Genomic DNA, 20,167 nt, shown 5'->3' with positions numbered 1-20,167 from the left:
CTTCCATTAAAGAACACTCTTTGTGTTCCGTTAGACAGGTAGCTCTGGGGCGGCAGGTAGCCTAGTGGTTAGAGCGGTAGGCCATTAACCGAAAGATTGCTGGATCGAATCCCCGAGTTGACAAGGTAAAACTCTGTCGTTCTGCCCCTGAACAAGGCAGTCCTAGGCCATCATTGAAAAAATAATTTGTTTATAACTGACTTGCCTAGTTAAATAAAGGTTACATTTTCAAAGAAAAACTCTTTATCCACAATATAGCAGGGGGTGTAAAGCCATTTTTATCATCAATTTCTCTCAGCCAAACAGTCATTTGCAAGTGCTGTGCTTGTTGAATGAACTTCCCTATAAGCTAAAAGTCTATATTTGTTTAATGTAAAACAGCATTGTATCTGGTCAAATATTTTTTTCCCAAAATTGTAAGGGTTGGTAACAGGCTGATTGGTCAGCTATTTAAGCCAGTAAAGGGAGCTTTACTATTCTTGGGTAGTGGAATGACTTTAGCTTCCCTCCAGGCCTGAGGGTACACACTTTCTAGTAGGCTTAAAATAAAGACAAGGCAAATAGGAATGGCAATATCGGCCGCTATTATCTTCAATTTTCCATCCACGTTGTCAGACACCAGTGACTTGTCATTGTAGATTTTATTTGCCCAAAATTTCATTGAAGATGCTCCAAAGATTTTTACTATCATTCTTCATGTAATTTATCTTTGTTTCATTGTGTACTTTCTTATTTTTATTCAGTTTAGTCAAATGATGTCTCAATTTGCAATAGGTTTGCCAATCAGTTATTCAGCCAGACCTATATGCCATCTCTTTTGCCTCCCTCTTCATCATATCATTTTTAAAATTCCTCATCAATCCACGTGGATTTAACAGTTTTTACAGTCATTTTCTTAATGGGTGCATGCTTATTAGTAACTGGTATAAGCAGTTTCAAATGTGTCACGGGCAGTGTCTGGTTGCTCCTCATTACACACCACGGACCAACAAATATTATTTACATCAACAACATAGCAAAAATGTATGACCTCTTAAACACAATATTAGTCCCAGCCTTTGGAACTGTGGTTTTCCTAGACATGGCTCCTATATTGTGATCACTACATCTGGTGGATCTGGATACTGCTTTAAAACCCATTTCTGCAGCATTAGTAAAGATATGATCAAACCATGTTGATGATTTCATTCCTCTACTGTTTGTAACTACCCTGGTAGGTTGATTGATAACCTGAACAACCTGAAGGTTGCCGGCACTGGTTACAGTTTGAAGCTTTCTCTTGAGTGGGCAGCCTGATCACAGCTTTCCTCCAGTATTAGTTAATTAATTAACAGTGTCTTGAGTTTAGTTTGCCTGTTCTACAGTCTAGTAAAGATAGGGGGTTTGACTGCGACAGGCAATGTAACATCCATAATGTTTTAAGGAAAAGTTTTTGTAAAACAAGCACCTTACATTGGATCATCTTGAAACTTTCTCTCCAAAGCTACCTTTCATCAAGGTTTTATATGGTCTATTGGTTTCTCTCTTTTCATTGGCAGAATCCTTTTTCAGTGTTATGATATTCATTACATCCATATACACCAGTCTATCTTCCTGTCAACTAACAGAACTCTGCTGGTTATCCTGGTAACAGATACCGGTGGGCAGATCTATTGTATTTGTTCAAACTAAACTACAGCACTTACTTTGATGAGTCAAATCTGATCCTTTCTTCTCTTCTCCTCCTCTCACAGTTCCACTCAGCCCCATTGTTTTCCTGCAGTCCACCAGCAGCACAGACAAACTCTTCATACCCAGCAGTAAGGTGCTACCGGGAGAGGCACGACGCGGGGACTCCGGGAGGGAGGAAGGGCTAGCATTGTCCTAGTAACCATAAAGAGGGGACACAGACACATGTCATTATGTGCTTTACAGAAACCCAGCCCAGACCCAGATAGACCAAGCTGTATGCTAGACCAGACCAAGCTGTACCATCTGGTGTTCTGATCTGGAGAGACTCTTCTCTGCCTCGTCAGCATCAGGATGTTGTTGAGGCTCCCCAGAGGATCCAGGATCGTCATGTCTCTCACCTGTGTGAATGACAACATCAAACAGACAGTCAACCTATGATCTTCTATTGCGATCACAGGGTCTTACCAGAGCCATTAATATGTCTAAAAAGGGCCTAAATTTATGCCTTTAAAAAAAATACTGTTTGTGATGCAAGTGTGAAAGGGTCGTTCCATGAAATGGGTGTCTTTTACATCCCTTTGATATTTTATGTAGAAATGATGCACCAGAATTGGATTGTAGAATCCTGTTATACAAGATGAAGTGAGCTTTAATATAGACCACATGGAGAATAAAATACATCTAATTTAAAAAAATATATGTACCAATGGCAGTACTGAACAACATATTCAAGTGTAGAACTTCAGTAGAATCCCCCATTTAAAACCACATTAGTTCAACAATTGCATCGTTTGTGCCCCTGTTTTTAAGACAGTACTCACGGATGGAAATCGGATATTCTGACTCCTCCCTTTTCACTCCTAAAACGTCGTCCTCTTTTATTGAGATATCCTCCTCTTCCTCTTTTACTCCAAAAGGTTCTTCCTCTTCTTTCGCTACATTCTCCTCCTTCAATGTTACGGCATCTTCCTCATTTTTGATTCTGAAAGGTTCTTCCTCTTCTTTCACTATATTCTCCTTCTTCAATGTTACGGGATCTTCATCCTTTTTGATTCTGAAAGATTCTACCTTCTCATTTTCCACTCTGACAACCTCTTTCCCATCTTCCTCTTTCCCTGTAATATCATCCTCTTGTTTCAATGTGATAGCCTCCTCTTCCATTCTGAAAGCTTCTTCCTCTCCTTTCACCAGATCTTTCTCCGTCTAGTTTAGTGACCTCATGCTCCGGGCGATTAGCCTTGTGCAGTATCAAGTTAACACATTCGCTAATTTAAGAAGCAAACTACGTTTAAATTAACAAGTAGATGCGTAAACAGAATTGTGTTCTAAACACTAAGAATAATATACACAAGATTAGACTAAAGAGCTTAAATGCTCCGGATCTATGTTCGCTAGCAAACCACCGCATTGGTTGAAACGGAAGCCTTTTGTCTCTGTTGAAGAAGCCTCCTGTTCCGTCCACTAGATTATACGTCACGCAAGAAGCATCACCTGAAAAACTCACATCGCCATCTGCTGACTGGAGTGAGCAACACAGATCGGAACAAAAATAAAGCAACGTCAAAAGAAGTCATTTAAAAACAACCAGATGTTATGTTCTCTTACTTCTTACAGCCAATACTTTCCTCCAGGGCTGACCTGCCCATTAGGCAGGATTAGGTGACAGATTGACGAGGGTGGCATATTCCGAGCTAAATGGACCGAGGCTCATCACTAACAACACCTCACATAATTCTGCCCAAAAACAATAAAAAAAACTTCTCACTCAGCGGCATGTGGGCTATTTAGGTGAGTGGTGGTGTTGCCACATGAAGCAGTGCCCACTTTGCAAAAGGCAACATGGACAGGTATGTCTCTCTACCTGTGTAGAGCACATGCCCCTTTACCCTTCCAGTCTCTAAAGTGCCCTGGTATAATTTGTATTCATTTTTTAATATAGTTATTCTGAACTCTCTGCCTCAAAATTGTCATTAAATGTGCCTATGTGATTTGTATTTCCCTTCAACTTTTTGAAGATTAACCAGCCAGGAAATGCCCCTGTCTGAGTGCAGTCTACCACTATGTGTAGCTGTTAGCGATGATGCTAATGATCCACTATGTGTAGCTGTTAGCGATGATGCTAATGATCCACTATGTGTAGCTGTTAGCGATGATGCTAATGATCCACTATGTGTAGCTGTTAGCGATGATGCTAATGACAACCATCTTCTGGTTGATGAAAAAGCTTTCCCACAAACCTTGTCAATTAAATGTTAACAACAAAGCAGTCTGTTCCTACCTGGCAGAATATATAATGAATATTAGCATCAATCCAGTTGTGATTTGTTCAGCAAACTCTGCAATCACATGTGTGCTACAGCCACCACTTACCAAGCAAGGCTCTTGCTGGTGTCACTTCAATTAAAGGGTATCTACACATAAAAATGAACATGTCTTAGATTTTTCTCAGACTTCAAAAGTGGTCTCCTGATGTGGTTTAAGTATTGTTGTGAACTTAGAACATCCAATGTTGTTGTTAACCAGAAAATCAGGGACATGTCAGAAACCTGGAAAAACAAAAAGGAGAAAATGGAATTTAGGTTAAAAAAAATTGTGGTTAACCTCAAATATACTAATTGATTAAAAAAATCAAAGTAAAATGTAATACATAAAAAAGGTTTAAACGTTGTAAATTATATCATAAATAGGACTGGTGGAGTTGTCACACATGCAGATAACAAAAATATATGGAAATGTCTGCACTACCCAAAATTACAACCAAACTAATTGCAGCATTACCACAAAAATGGTGGAAAGGGGAAAAAAGTAAGAAACGTGTCTGTCAGTCCTGCATTAAAGACCAACATTGGTTAAAGAACATTATGAATGACGCAAGATTCAAAACTTGGAACTTTTCAATTTGAATTATTATACAAAATTATTGCAACCAATACAATGTTCTATATATGGGGGATACAATGAACCTCTGTAGATTGGGCTGCGAAGAGACAGAATCATTAGATCTTTTGTTTTAGTTCTGTCCATATGTAGCTTGTTTTTGGTCGCATGTCAAGGAATGACAACATTTACCTGGAGCTAACTCTGCAGACAGCACTACTGGGGGATTTGAAAAGTCATAGTCAATTGAACAATAATATAATAATACTTTTAGCAAACATGTTTATTTTTAATTTACTATCTGCAGCAACTATGAGAATATAAAGGTCAAGAACTTTTGTGAAACATCACAGTTAAAAATATATGGCAAATAGAAATCAAACGGGGTGGTCTTCAGAGATAGATGGGAGAGGTTTAGGGTAACTGAAGGATAGGACTGGATGGTCTTCAGAGATAGATGGGAGAGGTTTAGGGTAACTGAAGGATAGGACTGGATGGTCTTCAGAGATAGATGGGAGAGGTTTAGGGTAACTGAAGGATAGGACTGGGTGGTCTTCAGAGATAGATGGGAGAGGTTTAGGGTAACTGAAGGATAGGACTGGATGGTCTTCAGAGATATATGGGAGAGGTTTAGGGTAATGGAAGGATAGGACTGGATGGTCTTCAGAGATATATGGGAGAGGTTTAGGGTAACTGAAGGATAGGACTGGATGGTCTTCAGAGATATATGGGAGAGGTTTAGGGTAACTGAAGGATAGGACTGGATGGTCTTCAGAGATAGATGGGAGAGGTTTAGGGTAACTGAAGGATAGGACTGGATGGTCTTCAGAGATGGATGGGAGAGGTTTAGGGTAACTGAAGGATAGGACTGGATGGTCTTCAGAGATAGATGGGAGAGGTTTAGGGTAACTGAAGGATAGGACTGGATGGTCTTCAGAGATAGATGGGAGAGGTTTAGGGTAATGGAAGGATAGGACTGGATGGTCTTCAGAGATAGATGGGAGAGGTTTAGGGTAACTGAATGATAAAACACTATTGTATAATACACTGTGTCTGTAAAATGTACATAGTATGTATAAGCTGGACTTAGAAGCCAAAAAGTTGTTGTGCATTAGTTTCCTCCAATCAGGGAAGGGGTGACAGGGTTAGTGGAAAACAAAGGAAAATATATGTTTATACATACAGTGCCTTTAGAAAGTATTACAAATGTATATGTATTTTTAAACAGAAATAACTGATTTACATAAGTATTCAGACCCTTTGCTATGAAAATTGAAATTGAGCTCAGGTGCATCTTGTTTCCATTGATCATCCTTGAGATGTTTCTACAACTTGATTGGAGTCCACCTGTGGTAATTTCAGTTGATTGGACATGATTTGGAAAGGCACACACCTGTCTATATAAGGTCCCACAGTTTGCAGCGCAAGTCAGAACAAAAATGTAATGACTTCTTATGACATTGTTTGCCAGACTGAACATTGTAAATCATTTTTTTCCAAACTGCGTTACCCACTCCAGTCAGCAGATGGCGATATGAGTTTTTCAGGTGATGCTTCTTGCGTGACGTATAATCTAGTGGACGTGACAGGAGGACTTCTTCAACAGCGACAAAAGGCTTCTGATTGAAACACGCTGTGCTTTGCGAGCAAACCTAAAACCAAAACATTGAAGCTCTTTAGACCAATCTTGTGTATTTACTCTTAGGTAAACATAATTATATTCAAAACGCTATCTACTGGTTCATTTAAACGTCATTTGCTTGTTAAATTAGCAAATGTGTTACATTGATACTGTGTAACTTTAATCTGTCCCCTCGCCCATACCCGGGCGCGAACCAGGGACCCTCTGCACGCATCAACATCAGTCACCCACGAAGCATCGTTACCCATCGCTCCACAAAAGCGGGAACCACTACTTCAAGGTGTCAGAGCAAGTGACGTCACCAATCGAAACGCCACTTAGCGCGCACTATCTACGGAAAGATATTCTCACTAATACCCAAGAACAAGGAGGTCTTTTAGATTTCAATACTCTAAATAATACTTTTAAAATAAATTGGAATCTGAAGTATATTATGAACCAGAACAGTATTTGGAATGTCATGCCCTTAGTATTTATTTGACTCTGGTAGTGGTTTAGAATTTTTTGCTTTGATGTCATTTCGATGTTGATAAAATCCTAGTAAAATTGGTCAAATTCTATAAGTCGATTTTAGCTTGGATGTTAGCGTATAAACACAATTTTCCCCCTCACAGATACTTTCTATGGAACAACTAAGATATACAATTTAAAAAGAAGTCAATTTTTTTTGTAACTGGTTTGAGAATAACTGGCTACTGATCAACCTAACCACAAATATTAGTCTCTTAGCTCTTATGGCAGGACTTTGACTGTGGTACATCACCTCCCTAGTCAACCTATTGTGTGTATTGATCATATTGAACAGCCTTACCTATAGAGTAGCACCACCACCCATCAGCCCATTCTCTTCTTGATGTCAAAGCTGCAGTGTATTGTTGCTATAGGATTTTATGATTAATAATCCTATTTATTTCAAGCCCCACTAAGATGTCACCATACTATTCATGCGCAAATATTTATATAACAACCATCACATCTTAGTTAACTTGGAGTCACATGATGATATCTTGTGTGGTTCTCCCACTACGATTCGGGAACCCATGTCGTTTATTAGGCTACAGATGAAATAAGTTATGAACTTCACAGGTGGGTGAAACTGCACGTGATGAGCTCGATGCTCCATTCCAATACATTTTGAGGGTCTTATTCTGGTGACATGATGACAGATGCTTGGTTGCCATTTGACAAATAAAAAAATTGCTCTCACCCATGATAATCTCATCAATCGGGTAACAACGTTTATTCAACCAGTGGGAGGTTTGTAAATGCCCCCAGGAAAGTAAAACAAAGAACTCTTCATTGAGACAATGATAAATAGCAATCCGTGGGAGAGTTGTGGTGGATATTATAAAATAAGGATCTGCTGGAGTCCAAGTCAAACCAAGATTCTTTATTTCTGAGCTCAGAGAGAATAACAGAGTTACACAGCGCAGTGTAGACAGTCTGAATTCCTGAAGCATTGGGTGATGAGCACATATCTTTATAGTTTCCTATTCCTGGGCGGGACTTTATTCATACAAGGACACAGGTGTAAATTGGTTTGCAACACAGGATGATACTCCCAAGAACAGGAGCTTATAATACATTTCACAAGGTTAGTCACATACTCAGTTTTGTGGACACACAAACAACTAACATTTTCATTTCATTAAATCATCAGTGGGCAACAATACAAACGTCAACAATGGAACTAATGCATCACATCCAAATATCACTTGATTATCTGTAGTGCTGGAGGAATGACACACCCAGATAAACACACAGTCAGAGTTTAAAAAAGGACCATTTAAACACATGGAATCTGATCTACTCTATATTCAAACTGACATTCTCCATATTCAATTCATGTTTTCTAATAGAAACAAACAACTATATGTTTAAGTATACTTTGTACAATTCACTTTCATCTGGTAAAAACAAGTAAACACATTCTTAGTCAACAATATAAGACAACAGGAGCACTGTGTATGTTCTCTGATTCATTTTAAGTCAATGTGATGTGAAATATCAATATTACAAGTAATTCTTCTCTTTTGTGTGGATTCTCTTATGACGTTGAAGTGACTGTGATGAGTAATATGTTTTCCCACAGTCTGAGTATTTTGTAAGCCTTCTCATGTATTCTTTCAGGCTTCCTAAATGGGCAAACACTTTGCACACTGGGAGCAGTGGTAAAGCTTCTCCCCTGTGTGCAGTCTCATGTGTTTTAATTTTTTAAATGTTTAATTTTACCTCCCTTTTTCTCCCCAATATCGTGGTATCTAATTGTTAGTAGCTACAATCTTGTCTCATCGCTACAACTCCCGTACGGGCTCGGGAAAGACGAAGGTCAAAGTCATGCGTCCTCCGATACACAACCCAACCAAATCGCAGTGTTAAGCAGTGTTAAGGCTTCTCCCCTGTGTGTATTTTCCCCTGTTGGTTCAGGTGTCCTTTCTGGTTAAAACTCTTTCCAGGACCTCAAGTCTTTTCTATTTTTACCAATGACCATACAGTTTTTAAATTCCTCATCAATCCATGGAGCCTTAACAGTTCTAACAGTCAGTTTCTTAACAGGTACATGTTTATCAATAATTGGAAGAAACAATTTAATATGGTAAAAACAGGTAAACACATTGTCAGTGTACAATATAAGACAACGGGAGCACTGTGTGTGTTCTCTGATGAATTTTAAGTCAATGTGATGTGAAATATCAATATACACGCTAAGAGAAGTCATTTCTCTCTCCTGTGTGGATTCTCTAAAGACGTTTAAGTGACTGTTATGAGTAATATGTTTTCTCACAGTCTGGCCTTTTGTAAGCATTCTCCTCTGTGTGCAGTCTCATGTGTTCTCTCAGGCTTCCTAAATGGGCAAAAGCTTTGCACGCTGGGAGGAGTGGAAAGGCTTCTCACCTGTGTGTATTTTCTCATGATGTTTCAGGTTCCCTAAATTGTTAAAACTCTTTCCACACTGGGAGCAGTGATAAGGCTTCTCCCCTGTGTGTATTCTCTCATGTTGTTTCAGGGTCCCTAAATTGTTAAAACTCTTTCCACACTGGGAGCAGTGGTAAGGCTTCTCCCCTGTGTGTATTCTCTCGTGAACTTTCAGGTTTGATTTCTCATTAAAACCCTTTCCACACTGGGAGCAGTGGTAAGGCTTCTCCCCTGTGTGTATTCTCTCATGTCGTTTCAGTTTCCCTAAACCGATAAAACTCTTTCCACACTGGGAGCAGTGATAAGGCTTCTTCCCTGTGTGTATTCTCTCATGTCGTTTCAGTTTCCCTAAATCGTTAAAACTATTTCCACACCGGGAGCAGTGATAAGGCTTCTCCCCTGTGTGTATTCTCTCGTGCAGTTTCAGATGCCCTGGCCGGTTGAAACACTTTCCACACTGGGAGCAGTGGTAAGGCCTCTCCCCTGTGTGTATTCTCTCATGTTGTTTTAGGTTCCCTAAATTGTTAAAACTCTTTCCACACTGGGAGCAGTGGCAAGGCTTCTCCCCTGTGTGTATTCTCTCGTGAACTTTCAGGTTTGATTTCTCATTAAAACCCTTTCCACACTGGGAGCAGTGGTAAGGCTTCTCCCCTGTGTGTATTCTCTCATGTCGTTTCAGTTTCCCTAAACCAATAAAACACTTTCCACACTGGGAGCAGTGATAAGGCTTCTTCCATGTGTGTATTCTCTCATGTCGTTTCAGTTTCCCTAAATCGTTAAAACTATTTCCACACCGGGAGCAGTGATAAGGCTTCTCCCCTGTGTGTATTCTCTCGTGCAGTTTCAGATGCCCTGGCCGGTTGAAACACTTTCCACACTGGGAGCAGTGGTAAGGCTTCTCCCCTGTGTGTATTCTCTCATGAGCTTTCAGGTGTGCTTTCTGGTTAAAACTCTTTCCACACTGGGAGCAGTGGTAAGTCTTCTCCCCTGTGTGTATTTTCTCATGTTGTTTCACGTCCCATAACCGGTTACAACCCTTTCCACAGTGGGAGCACTGGTGTCGTCTTGCTGGTTTGGACGTCCCTGGCTCTGGTTCCTCTGAGTCTGGTCTTTCTCCTGCCAAAGACAAGTGTTTAAAAAAAATAGGGACCTGAATGAAACCACATGATAAAACAACCTTGCTACGAGAGTAAATCCTAATCAGATCTCTCAATAACCTGAGGCCAGTTTTAACAATCTTAGTGTGATTTTAAAACAAATGTAGAGCTTCCTGGTAATTACTGCTATGTTTACATTACTTATTTTATTCATCCTGTTTTACAAGTCAGAACACAAAAAACAGACAATTCTATGACACTCAAGACACAGACGTTGCTGGATTCCTATCAAGCAGGTGGTTCTAAATACAGTATATCACAAAAGTGAGTACACCCCTCACATTTTTGTAAATATTTGAGTATATCTTTTCATGTGACAACACTGAAGAAATGACACTTTGCAACAATGTAAATTAGTGAGTGTACAGCTTGTTTAACAGTGTAAATTTGCTGTCCCCTCAAAATAACTTAACACACATTAATGTCTAAACTGCTGGCAACAAAAGTGAGAATGTCCAAATTGGGCCCAAAGTGTCAATATTTTGTGTGGCCACCCACCATCATTTTCTGCATCACTGCCTTAACCCTCTTGGGCATGGAGTTCACCAGAGCTTCACAGGTTGCCACTGGAGTCCTCTTCCACTCCTCCATGACGACATCACGGAGCTGGTGGATGTTAGAGACCTTGCACTCCTCCACCTTCCATTTGAGGATGCCCCACAGATGCTCAATAGGGTTTAGGTCTAGAGACATGTTTGGCCAGTCCATCACCTTTACCCTCAGCTTCTTTAGCAAGGCAGTGGTCGTCTTGGAGGTGTGTTTGGGGTCGTTATCATGTTGTATGTATGTCACAGTACATCTTGGCATTCATGCTTCCCTCAATGAACTGTAGCTCCCCAGTACCGGCAGCACTCATGCAGCACCAGACCATGACACTCCCACCACCACGCTTGACTGTAGGCAAGACACACTTGTCTTTGTACTCCTCACCTGGTTGCCGCCACACACGCTTGACACCATCTGAACCAAATAAGTTTCTTGGTCTCATCAGACCACAGGACATGGTCCAGTAATCCATGTCCTTAGTCTGCTTGTCTTCAGCAAACTGTTTGCGGACTTTCTTATGCATCATCTTTAGAAGAGGCTTCCTTCTGGCACGACAGCCATGCAGACCAATTTGATGCAGTGTACGGCGTATGGTCTGAGCACTGACAGGCTGACCCCTCACCCCTTCAACCTCTGCAGCAATGCTGGCAGCACTCATACGTCTATTTCCCAAACACAACCTCTGGATATGACGCTGAGCACGTGCACTCAACTTCTTTGGTCGACCATGGCGAGGCCTGTTCTGAGTGGAACCTGTCCAGTAAAACCGCCGTATGGTCTTGGCCACCGTGCTGCAGCTCAGTTTCAGGGTCTTGGCAATCTTCTTATAGCCCAGGCCATCTTTATGTAGAGCAACAATAATTTTTCTCAGATCCTCAGAGAGACCTCTGCCATGAGGTGCCATGTTGAACTTCCAGTGACCAGTCAGTATGAGGGAGTGTGAGAGCGATGACACCAAATTTAACACACCTGCTCCCCAGTCACACCTGAGCCCTTGTAACACTAACGAGTCACATGACACCGGGGAGGGAAAATGGCTAATTGGGCCCATTTTGGACATTTTCACTTAGGGGTGTACTCACTTTTGTTGCCAGCGGTTTAGACATTAATGGCTGTGTGTGGAGTTATTTTGAGGGGACAGCAAATGTACACTGTTATACAAGCTGTACACTCACTACTTTACATTGTAGAAAAGTGTCATTTCTTCAGTGTTGTCACATGAAAAGATATACCTAAATATTTACAAAAATGTGAGGGGTGTACTCACTTTTGTGATATACTGTATATAACTTTCATAGCTGCTTTAAACCCCATTTCTGCAGCATTAGTAAAGATATGATCAAACCATGTTGATGATTTCATTCCTCTACTGTTTGTCACTACCCTGGTAGGTTGATTGATAACCTGAACAAGGTTGCCGGCACTGGTTACAGTTCGAAGCTTTTGCTTGAGTGGGCAGCCTGATCACAGCTTTTCTTCAGTACTAGTTAATTAATGACCAAAGTCTTGAGTTTAGTTTGCCTGTTCTACAGTCTTGTAAAGATAGGGGCGTTGACTGCGACAGGCAATGTAACATCCATAATGTTTTAAGGAAAAGTTTTTGTAAAACAAGCACCTTACATTGGATCATCTTGAAACTTTCTCTTGATCATTAAAACCTTCTCTCCGAAGCTAACTTTCATCAAGGTTTTATATGGTCAATTGGTTTCTCTCTTTTCATTGGCAGAATCCTTTCTCAGTGTTATATTCATAACATCCATATACCTGTCAACTAACAGAACTCTGCTGGTTATCCTGGTAGCAGATACCAGTCTATCTTCCTGGTAACAGATCTATTGTATTTGTTCAAACTAAACTACAGCACTTACTTTGATGTGTCAAATCTGCTCCTTTCTTCTCTGCTCCTCCTCTCACAGTTCCACTCAGCCCTGTTGTTTTCCTGCAGTCCACCAGCAGCACAGACAACCTCTTCCTACCCAGCAGTAAGGTGCTACCAGGAGAGGCACGATACAGGGACTCCGGGAGGGAGGAAGGGCTAGCGTTGTCCTGGTAACCATAAAGAGGGGACACGGACGCACATCATTATGGATGCTGATGTCATGAAGTGATTTACAGAAACCCAGCCCAGACCCAGAGAGATCAAGCTGTATGCTAGACCAGACCAAGCTGTATGCTAGACCAGACCAAGCTGTATGCTAGACCTGCTGATGCCACTGTTGACATGAAGTGTTTTACAGAAACCCATCCCAGACCCAGAGAGAGCAAGCTGGCCAGACCAAGCTGTACCATCTGGTGTTCTGATCTGGAGAGACTCTTCTCTTCCTCGTCAGCATCAGGATGTTGTTGAGGCTCCCCAGAGGATCCACCATAGTCATGTCTCTCTTCTGTGTGAACGAGGACATCAAACAGATCGTAAACTTATGACCATCTATTGCAATCATAGAGTTACAAGAGGCATGCATATGTCTAAAATGGCCACTTTCATCATGATTTCCTAAAATAGTGTTTGTGATGCAAATGTAAAAGGGTCGTTCCACAAAATGGGTGGCTTTTGCATCCCTTTGTTATTTTAAGTAGAAAATATGCACCAATATAGAATTTTAAAAGCCTGTTATATTAGATGAGGGGAACTTCAATATAGACCACATGGAAAATTCAATACATCTAATTGAAAAGTCCCTAAAATATATGAACCAATGGCAGATTGACCCTTTAACAATTCCTACAGTACTGAACAACATATTCAAGTGTAGAACTTCAGTAGAATGCCACTTTAAAACCACACATTAGTTCAACAACGGCATAGTTTGTGTCCCTGTTAAAGACAGTACTCACTGGTGTTAATCTCATATTCGGTCTCTTCCTCTTTCACCCCCAAAACGTCTTCCTCCTTCACCTTTATTGAGACAGCATCCTCTTCCTCTCTAAACGGTTCTTTCTCTTCTTTCACTATAACAGCCTCCTCTTCCTCCTTTTTCATTCTGAAAGATTCTTTCTCCATACAGCAGACTCCCTCTTCATTAGCAAGGGAGGAGTAGTTTAGTGAGCTCATGGTCAGGGATGTTATCTAGCTAGCTAGCATTAGCGTCTAGCCTAGTGCTAGGCTCAGTATCAATCTTTAACACGTTTGCAAATTGAACCAGTTGATACGTCAACCGAAACTTGTTGAAAACACTGAGATTAGCTAATGTACATTAACATGGTCTAAAACGTCAATCTTTCAGTTTTTATGTTGTCTAGCAAGCTATCGAGGTGGTTGAAAGAGTTGGCGCCTTGTTGTTCCTGAAGAAGCGTCCGTCCAGTCCATTATACGTCACGAAAGAAGAGTCAACTGAAAGACGCCCATCGCCATCTGCTGACTGGAGTCGGTAACGCAGTTTGGAAACAGTTACTACACTTTTTGTATTGGAAAGAACGTCATAATAATTTAACAATAAGCTGATACATTTTCTCTTCCAAATAATACGTTCCTGTACACTGACGTAGAAGCTTAATATGAATATGTAGATGATTAATAAATACTTCTATGAATAGGTAGTGTGTTGATATACATTTTCTCTGTTAATTTTTCACATTCTTTTTTATCTACATGTGACCACACTCTTCCCTTAAAGCCACGCTCTATAAGATACAAATCATCCTGTAAACAACAGAACAAATGCATCACATGCAAATAGCACTTGATTATCTGTAGTGCTTTACACTGGGTAGACAAAACATTAAGAACAGCTGCTCCTTCCATGACTTAGAAAGACTAGGTGAATCCAGGCTAAAGCTATGATCCCTTACTGATGTCACTAGTTAAATCCACTTCAATCCGTGTAGATGAAGGGGGAGACAGGTTAACAGACAGTGACACATTCAATACTGCCTTGCACACTCTCGCCTGCATCTAGCTGAAATAGAGATATCACTGGACAAATTCAGGTATGTTTATCCCCGTTTTGTTCCATTTAAACGTTTGTCAACAGAATCGGCGGAATGAATACACCCCTGATCATGCAAAAACACAGTTCACTTTCATTACAGACACGTTGTATTCCTTCTTGCATCTATGTGCTCTCCTCTTATCACCTTCTCCCTTTGTTTCTGTACTTCAATGCACAACACATCCGCTGTATGTGACCAGGCGAAAAAACCTTTCCAAGCCAAACCATTTCATAACTGAAACACACAGCTTACATTGTTGTCACCATATTAGCTAAAGTAACATCATAGTCAACAGAGCTAATAGAACTAACTCGTTAGTAAACCTGCTACAATCATGCAGTAACGTTACAGTGTACAGTCAGTAAGCAGTTTAGCACTTACCTTGGCGGGTCCCAGTGGCAATAAATTAGTAAAACCAAAAGCTTGCCTTGACTTGGAAAAGTTCCAGTGTTGTGTTGGATAGTCATAGCCAGCTAGCTAACATAGCATCCCTCTGTTTGAGCCAAGTGTTTGAGTAGACTAAACTAGATAGCTGCATTTGCTAGCTAAGTAAGTGAAAATGAAAGTGGAAAATAAATGACGAAATATCTCTCTCTCGCTTCTCCTTCATTTTGGAATAAAATAATTTGTTCAAAACTGTTCAACTATTGTATTTTTATCTCTTTTAGTCAACTACTCACCACATGTTATGCACTGCAGTGCTAGCTAGCTGTAGCTTATGCTTTCAGTACTAGATACATTCTTTGATCCTTTCATTGGTTGGACATCATGTCAGTTCATGCTGCAAGAGCTCTGATAGGTTGGAGGACGTCCTCCGGAAGTTGTCATAATTACTGTGTAAGTCTATGGAAGGGCTTGAGAACCATGAGCCTCCTAGGTTTTGTATTGAAGTCAATGTACCCAGAGGAGGATGGAGGATGCAAAATAATATGTTTTAATAAATTATTTGGTGACGTGATTATATTTAGTATGGTTTTATCTAAAAAGGACCACTTTTAAATATTTTACCATTTTAATTTTTCTGAAAATAACTGAGGACGATGGTCCTCCCCTTCCTCCTCTGAGGAGACCCCACTGCACCCAAAGGACACCCAGCCAATTTGACACATTTGTGGGAAGCATTGGAGTCAACATGGGCCAGCATCCCTGTGGAAAGCTTTCGACACCTTGTAGAGTCCATGCCCCGACGAATTGAGGCTAATCTGAGGGAGAAAGAGGAGGGTCCAACTTCATATTAGGAAGGTGTTCGAAATGTTTGGTATAATCAGTGGATATATCTGCCATTTAGCAGACACTTTTATCTAAAGGGATTTGCAGTCATGTTTGCAAACAATTAACATATGGGTGGTCCCAGGAATCAAACCCACTACCCTGGTTTAACAAGCACTATACTCCACCAACTGAGCTACAGGACCACAAGGAATGATCAAGGAATGACGCAGATAAACACACACAGCCTGAGTTTCAGAAATATAATTGAATCAAAGACCGTAACATTGAAACTGCATATTTAGTTACAATCAAATATTATTTGTCACATGCGCTGAATACAACAGGTGTAGATCTTAACGTGAAATGCTTACTGACAAGCCCTTAACCAACAACGTAGATAAGAAAAATAAGGGTTGAGAAAATATTCCCAAAATAAAAAGTTTTAAAAAGTAGCTCAGTACCGAGGGGTAGCTCAGGCCTGAGGTACCCCTCGGTCCTGAGCTTCCTCAGTAATGAGGCAGCCCTCAGTCCAGGTGGGCCCTTTGTTAGGGTTACTAGGCCAAGGTCGGCGGCGAGGGTCGCCACTCAAATGACGCTAGGAAAGCGGACTAAGACTATGGTAGAGTGGCGTCCACGTCCCGCCACAGTGGACAGACGCCCACCCAGACCCTCTCCTATGGGTTTAGGTGTGCGGCCGGGAGTCCGCACCTTTGGGGGGGGGGGGGGGGGGGGGGGGGGGGGTACTGTCACGCCCTTGCCTTAGTTATCTTTGTTTTCTTTATTATTTTGGTTAGGCCAGGGTGTGACATGGGTGATGTATGTGTTTCGTCTTGTCTAGGGGTTTATTAGATTTATGGGGTTGTGTTCATGTTAGGTGTCTAGGTAAGTCTATGGTTGCCTAGATTGGTTCTCAATCAGAGGATATATATAGAGGAGGTACCAGCACAGTGTCAATGTGGAGGCTATATACAGGAGGTACCAGTACAGAGTCAATGTGGAGGCTAGTACAGGGGGTACCAGTACCGAATCAATGTGGAGACTATATACAGGGGGTACCAGTACAGAGTCAATGTGGAGGCTATATACAGGAGGTACCAGTACCGAGTCAATGTGGAGACTATATACAGGGGGTACCAGTACAGAGTCAATGTGGAGGCTATATACAGGAGGTACCAGTACCGAGTCAATGTGGAGGCTATATACAGGGGGTACCAGTACAGAGTGGAGGCTATACAAAGGATGTTTACATACGCTTAGGTTGGAGTCATTAAAACTCGGTTTTCAACCACTCCACAAATGTCTTGTTGACAAACTATAGTATATGCAAGTATAAACACCATGGGACCACACAGCCGTCATACCGCTCAGGAATGAGACTTGTTCTGTCTCCTGGAGATCAACATACGTTGGTGCGAAAAGTGCAAACCAGTCCCAGAACAACAGCAAAAGACCTTGTGAAGATGCTGGAGGAAACAGGTACAAAAATATCTATATCCATAGTAAAATGAGTCCTATATCAACGTAACCTGAAAGGCCGCTCAGCAAGGAAGAAGCCACTGAAGAAGGACCTTGGCTAGGGATGTATCCTTGTTTTGAATCCCAGCCACGGTAGGAGGCCTTTTGCCTTTTGGTTGGCCGCCGTTGTAAATAAGAATTTGTTCTTAACTGACTTGCCAAGTTAAATAAAGGTTCAATAATAAATAAATCAAATACAAATAAAGTACAGAGAGATAATTGATGAAAACCTGCTCCAGAGCACTCAGGACCTCAGACTGGGGCAAAGGTTCACCTTCCAACAGAACAACGACCCTAAGCACACTGACAAGACAACACAGAAGTGGCTTCGGGACACGTCTCTGAATGTCCTTGTGTGGCAAAGCCAGAGCCTGGACTTGAACCCGATCGAACATCTCTGGAGAGACCTGAAAATAGCTGTGCAGCGACGCTCCCCATCCAACCTGACAGAGGTTGAGAGGATCTGCAGAGAAGAATGGGAGAAAAATACAGGTGTGCCAAGCTTGTAGCGTCATACCCAAGAATACTTGAGGCTGTAATCGCTGCCAAAGGTGCTTCAACAAAGTACTGAGTTAAGGGTCTGAATACTTATGTAAATGTTATATTTCAGTTTTTAATTATAAAATACATTTGCAAACATTTCTAAAACCCTGTCTTTGCTTTGTCATTATGGGGTGTTGTGTGTAGATTGATGAGGAAAACATCCCAATTGAATCCATTTTAGATTAAGACGAACATAACAAAATGTGGAACAAGTCAAGATGTCTGAATGCGTTGTATGTAGACCAGAATATCAGGAACAGGCTGGATGTGAGAAGGATTCAGGAAGTAAACTGAAAATGACAATTCCCTTCTATGGTTTTCAATTATGAAGAGGTGGAATTGGAATTTGATTTACTTCCTGAATTTACTGGAATTGAATTGGAATTGACTCCAAACCTGGTTTTACTACAAAGCTGTCAGCTTCATCATTCAGTCAATCGATGTAATAATGCATAACGCTCACAGATGTGCTTGTTCTCATTCAGAGAAAATTTTTTAGTTGAATAACAGAATAGAAGAAAAACATTTTATTATGCACCTGAATAACTTGGACATGGACAACCTGGTTGATTCTCTGCTCAACAACACTGATTGTGAATCAATCTGGTTGATTCTCTGCTCAACAACACTGACTGTGAATCAATCTGGTTGATTCTCTGCTCAACAACACTGACTGTGAATCAATCTGGTTGATTCTCTGGTTGATTCTTCATCACCGTCACTGGAGTCTCTTCACTGTCTGATCTTCATTCCCACAGCCTTCATCTCCATCCCTGGAGTCTCTTCACTGTCTGATCTTCATTCCTACAGCCTTCATCTCCATCCCTGGAGTCTCTTCACTGTCTGATCTTCATTCCTACAGCCTTCATCACCATCCCTGGAGTCTCTTCACTGAGTAAGTAAAGATAGTATAAGAAACCTCTCCCATTCTACTTGTCTATTATCTTTGTTTAGAAATAGTCATTTGTGTGACCTACTGATTTTCCCTACAATTCATTTTAAGGATTTAGAAATATTGAAATGGTAGAAGGAGGAATGTCAGAGTCTGGAATATAAATATATACCGTTTGTTTAAAATGTATATGATGGTGTGTCTAGACATTATGGACCGTATATGAATATAAAAGGTTTGTACAGCAGTAGTTATATAGGATAAGCCTTGACTAGAATACAGGGTGGAGTACTGGGTGGTAGACGGCTAGTAACAGTGACTAAGTTCAGGGCAGGATACTGGGCGGAGGCCGGCTAGAAGTGACTATTTGAACATTGATATTGGACAGCCTTACCTATAGAGTAGCACCACCACCCATCAGACCATTCTCATGTTGATGTCAAAGCTGCAGTGTATTGTTGCTATAGGAGTTTATGATTAATAATCCTATTTCAAGACACACCATACTATTCATTTAAAGCCCCTCTGTCAGATATAAACCATCAGAGTGGGAAACCAACTGACATGGAAACAATGGAGCAAATGTATCACTATCAGAGGGGTGTATTATGACATCATATAGAACTACTCAGACATTCCAAATATCACTTGATTATCAGAGGGGTGAATTATGACATCATATAGAACTACTCAGACATTCCAAATCAGGCTTCATCCACATCATGAAGGTGGATATTGATCCAACCATCTCAAAAGTAATGACCGGGCTGATGGAAACAGGATATGCCTGTACACTTTTATAAATGGTGACAGACGATTTGTTACTTCGTTTGACAATTTGTTTGTATATTTGTGTCAGTAAAAATGTCTAAGTGAGAAATGGCTGTGGAAACTCCTTAATGATAACAATCACATCTTAGTTAACTTGGAGTCACATGATATGTTGTGTGGTCCTCCCACTATGACTTGAGAAACCACGTAGTTTATTAGGCTACAGATTAAATAAGTTATGAACTTCACAGGGTTGTGAAAGTGCATGTGATGAGCTTGATGCTCCATTCCAATACATTTTGAGGTTCTTATTCTGGTGACATGATGATCGATGCTTGGTTGCCATTTAACAAATAAAATAATAATCTCATCTATCGGGTAATGTTTATTCAACCAGTGGGAGCGTTGTAAATGCCCCCAGGAAAGTGGAACGAGGAACTCTTCATTGAGACAATAATACACAGCAATCTGTGGGAGAGTTGTGGTGGATATTAT

General features: G+C 40.8%; 1 protein-coding gene across 1 annotated transcript in view; it reads right to left on the bottom strand.

The window, feature by feature from the left end:
* Window positions 1-20,167, bottom strand: part of LOC118940004 (zinc finger protein 135-like) — a 66,430-nt gene that overhangs the window by 34,606 nt on the left and 11,657 nt on the right. The window contains exon 4 of the mRNA XM_036947918.1: window positions 9,188-10,222. Coding sequence (XP_036803813.1) covers window positions 9,188-10,222 — 1,035 coding nt within the window. The remainder of the gene's footprint in view (window positions 1-9,187; window positions 10,223-20,167) is intronic.

The sequence above is a fragment of the Oncorhynchus mykiss genome, chromosome 17, assembly GCF_013265735.2.
Source record: "Oncorhynchus mykiss isolate Arlee chromosome 17, USDA_OmykA_1.1, whole genome shotgun sequence".
Lineage (NCBI taxonomy): Eukaryota > Metazoa > Chordata > Actinopteri > Salmoniformes > Salmonidae > Oncorhynchus > Oncorhynchus mykiss.
This window is presented reverse-complemented; position numbering and strand designations above follow the sequence as displayed.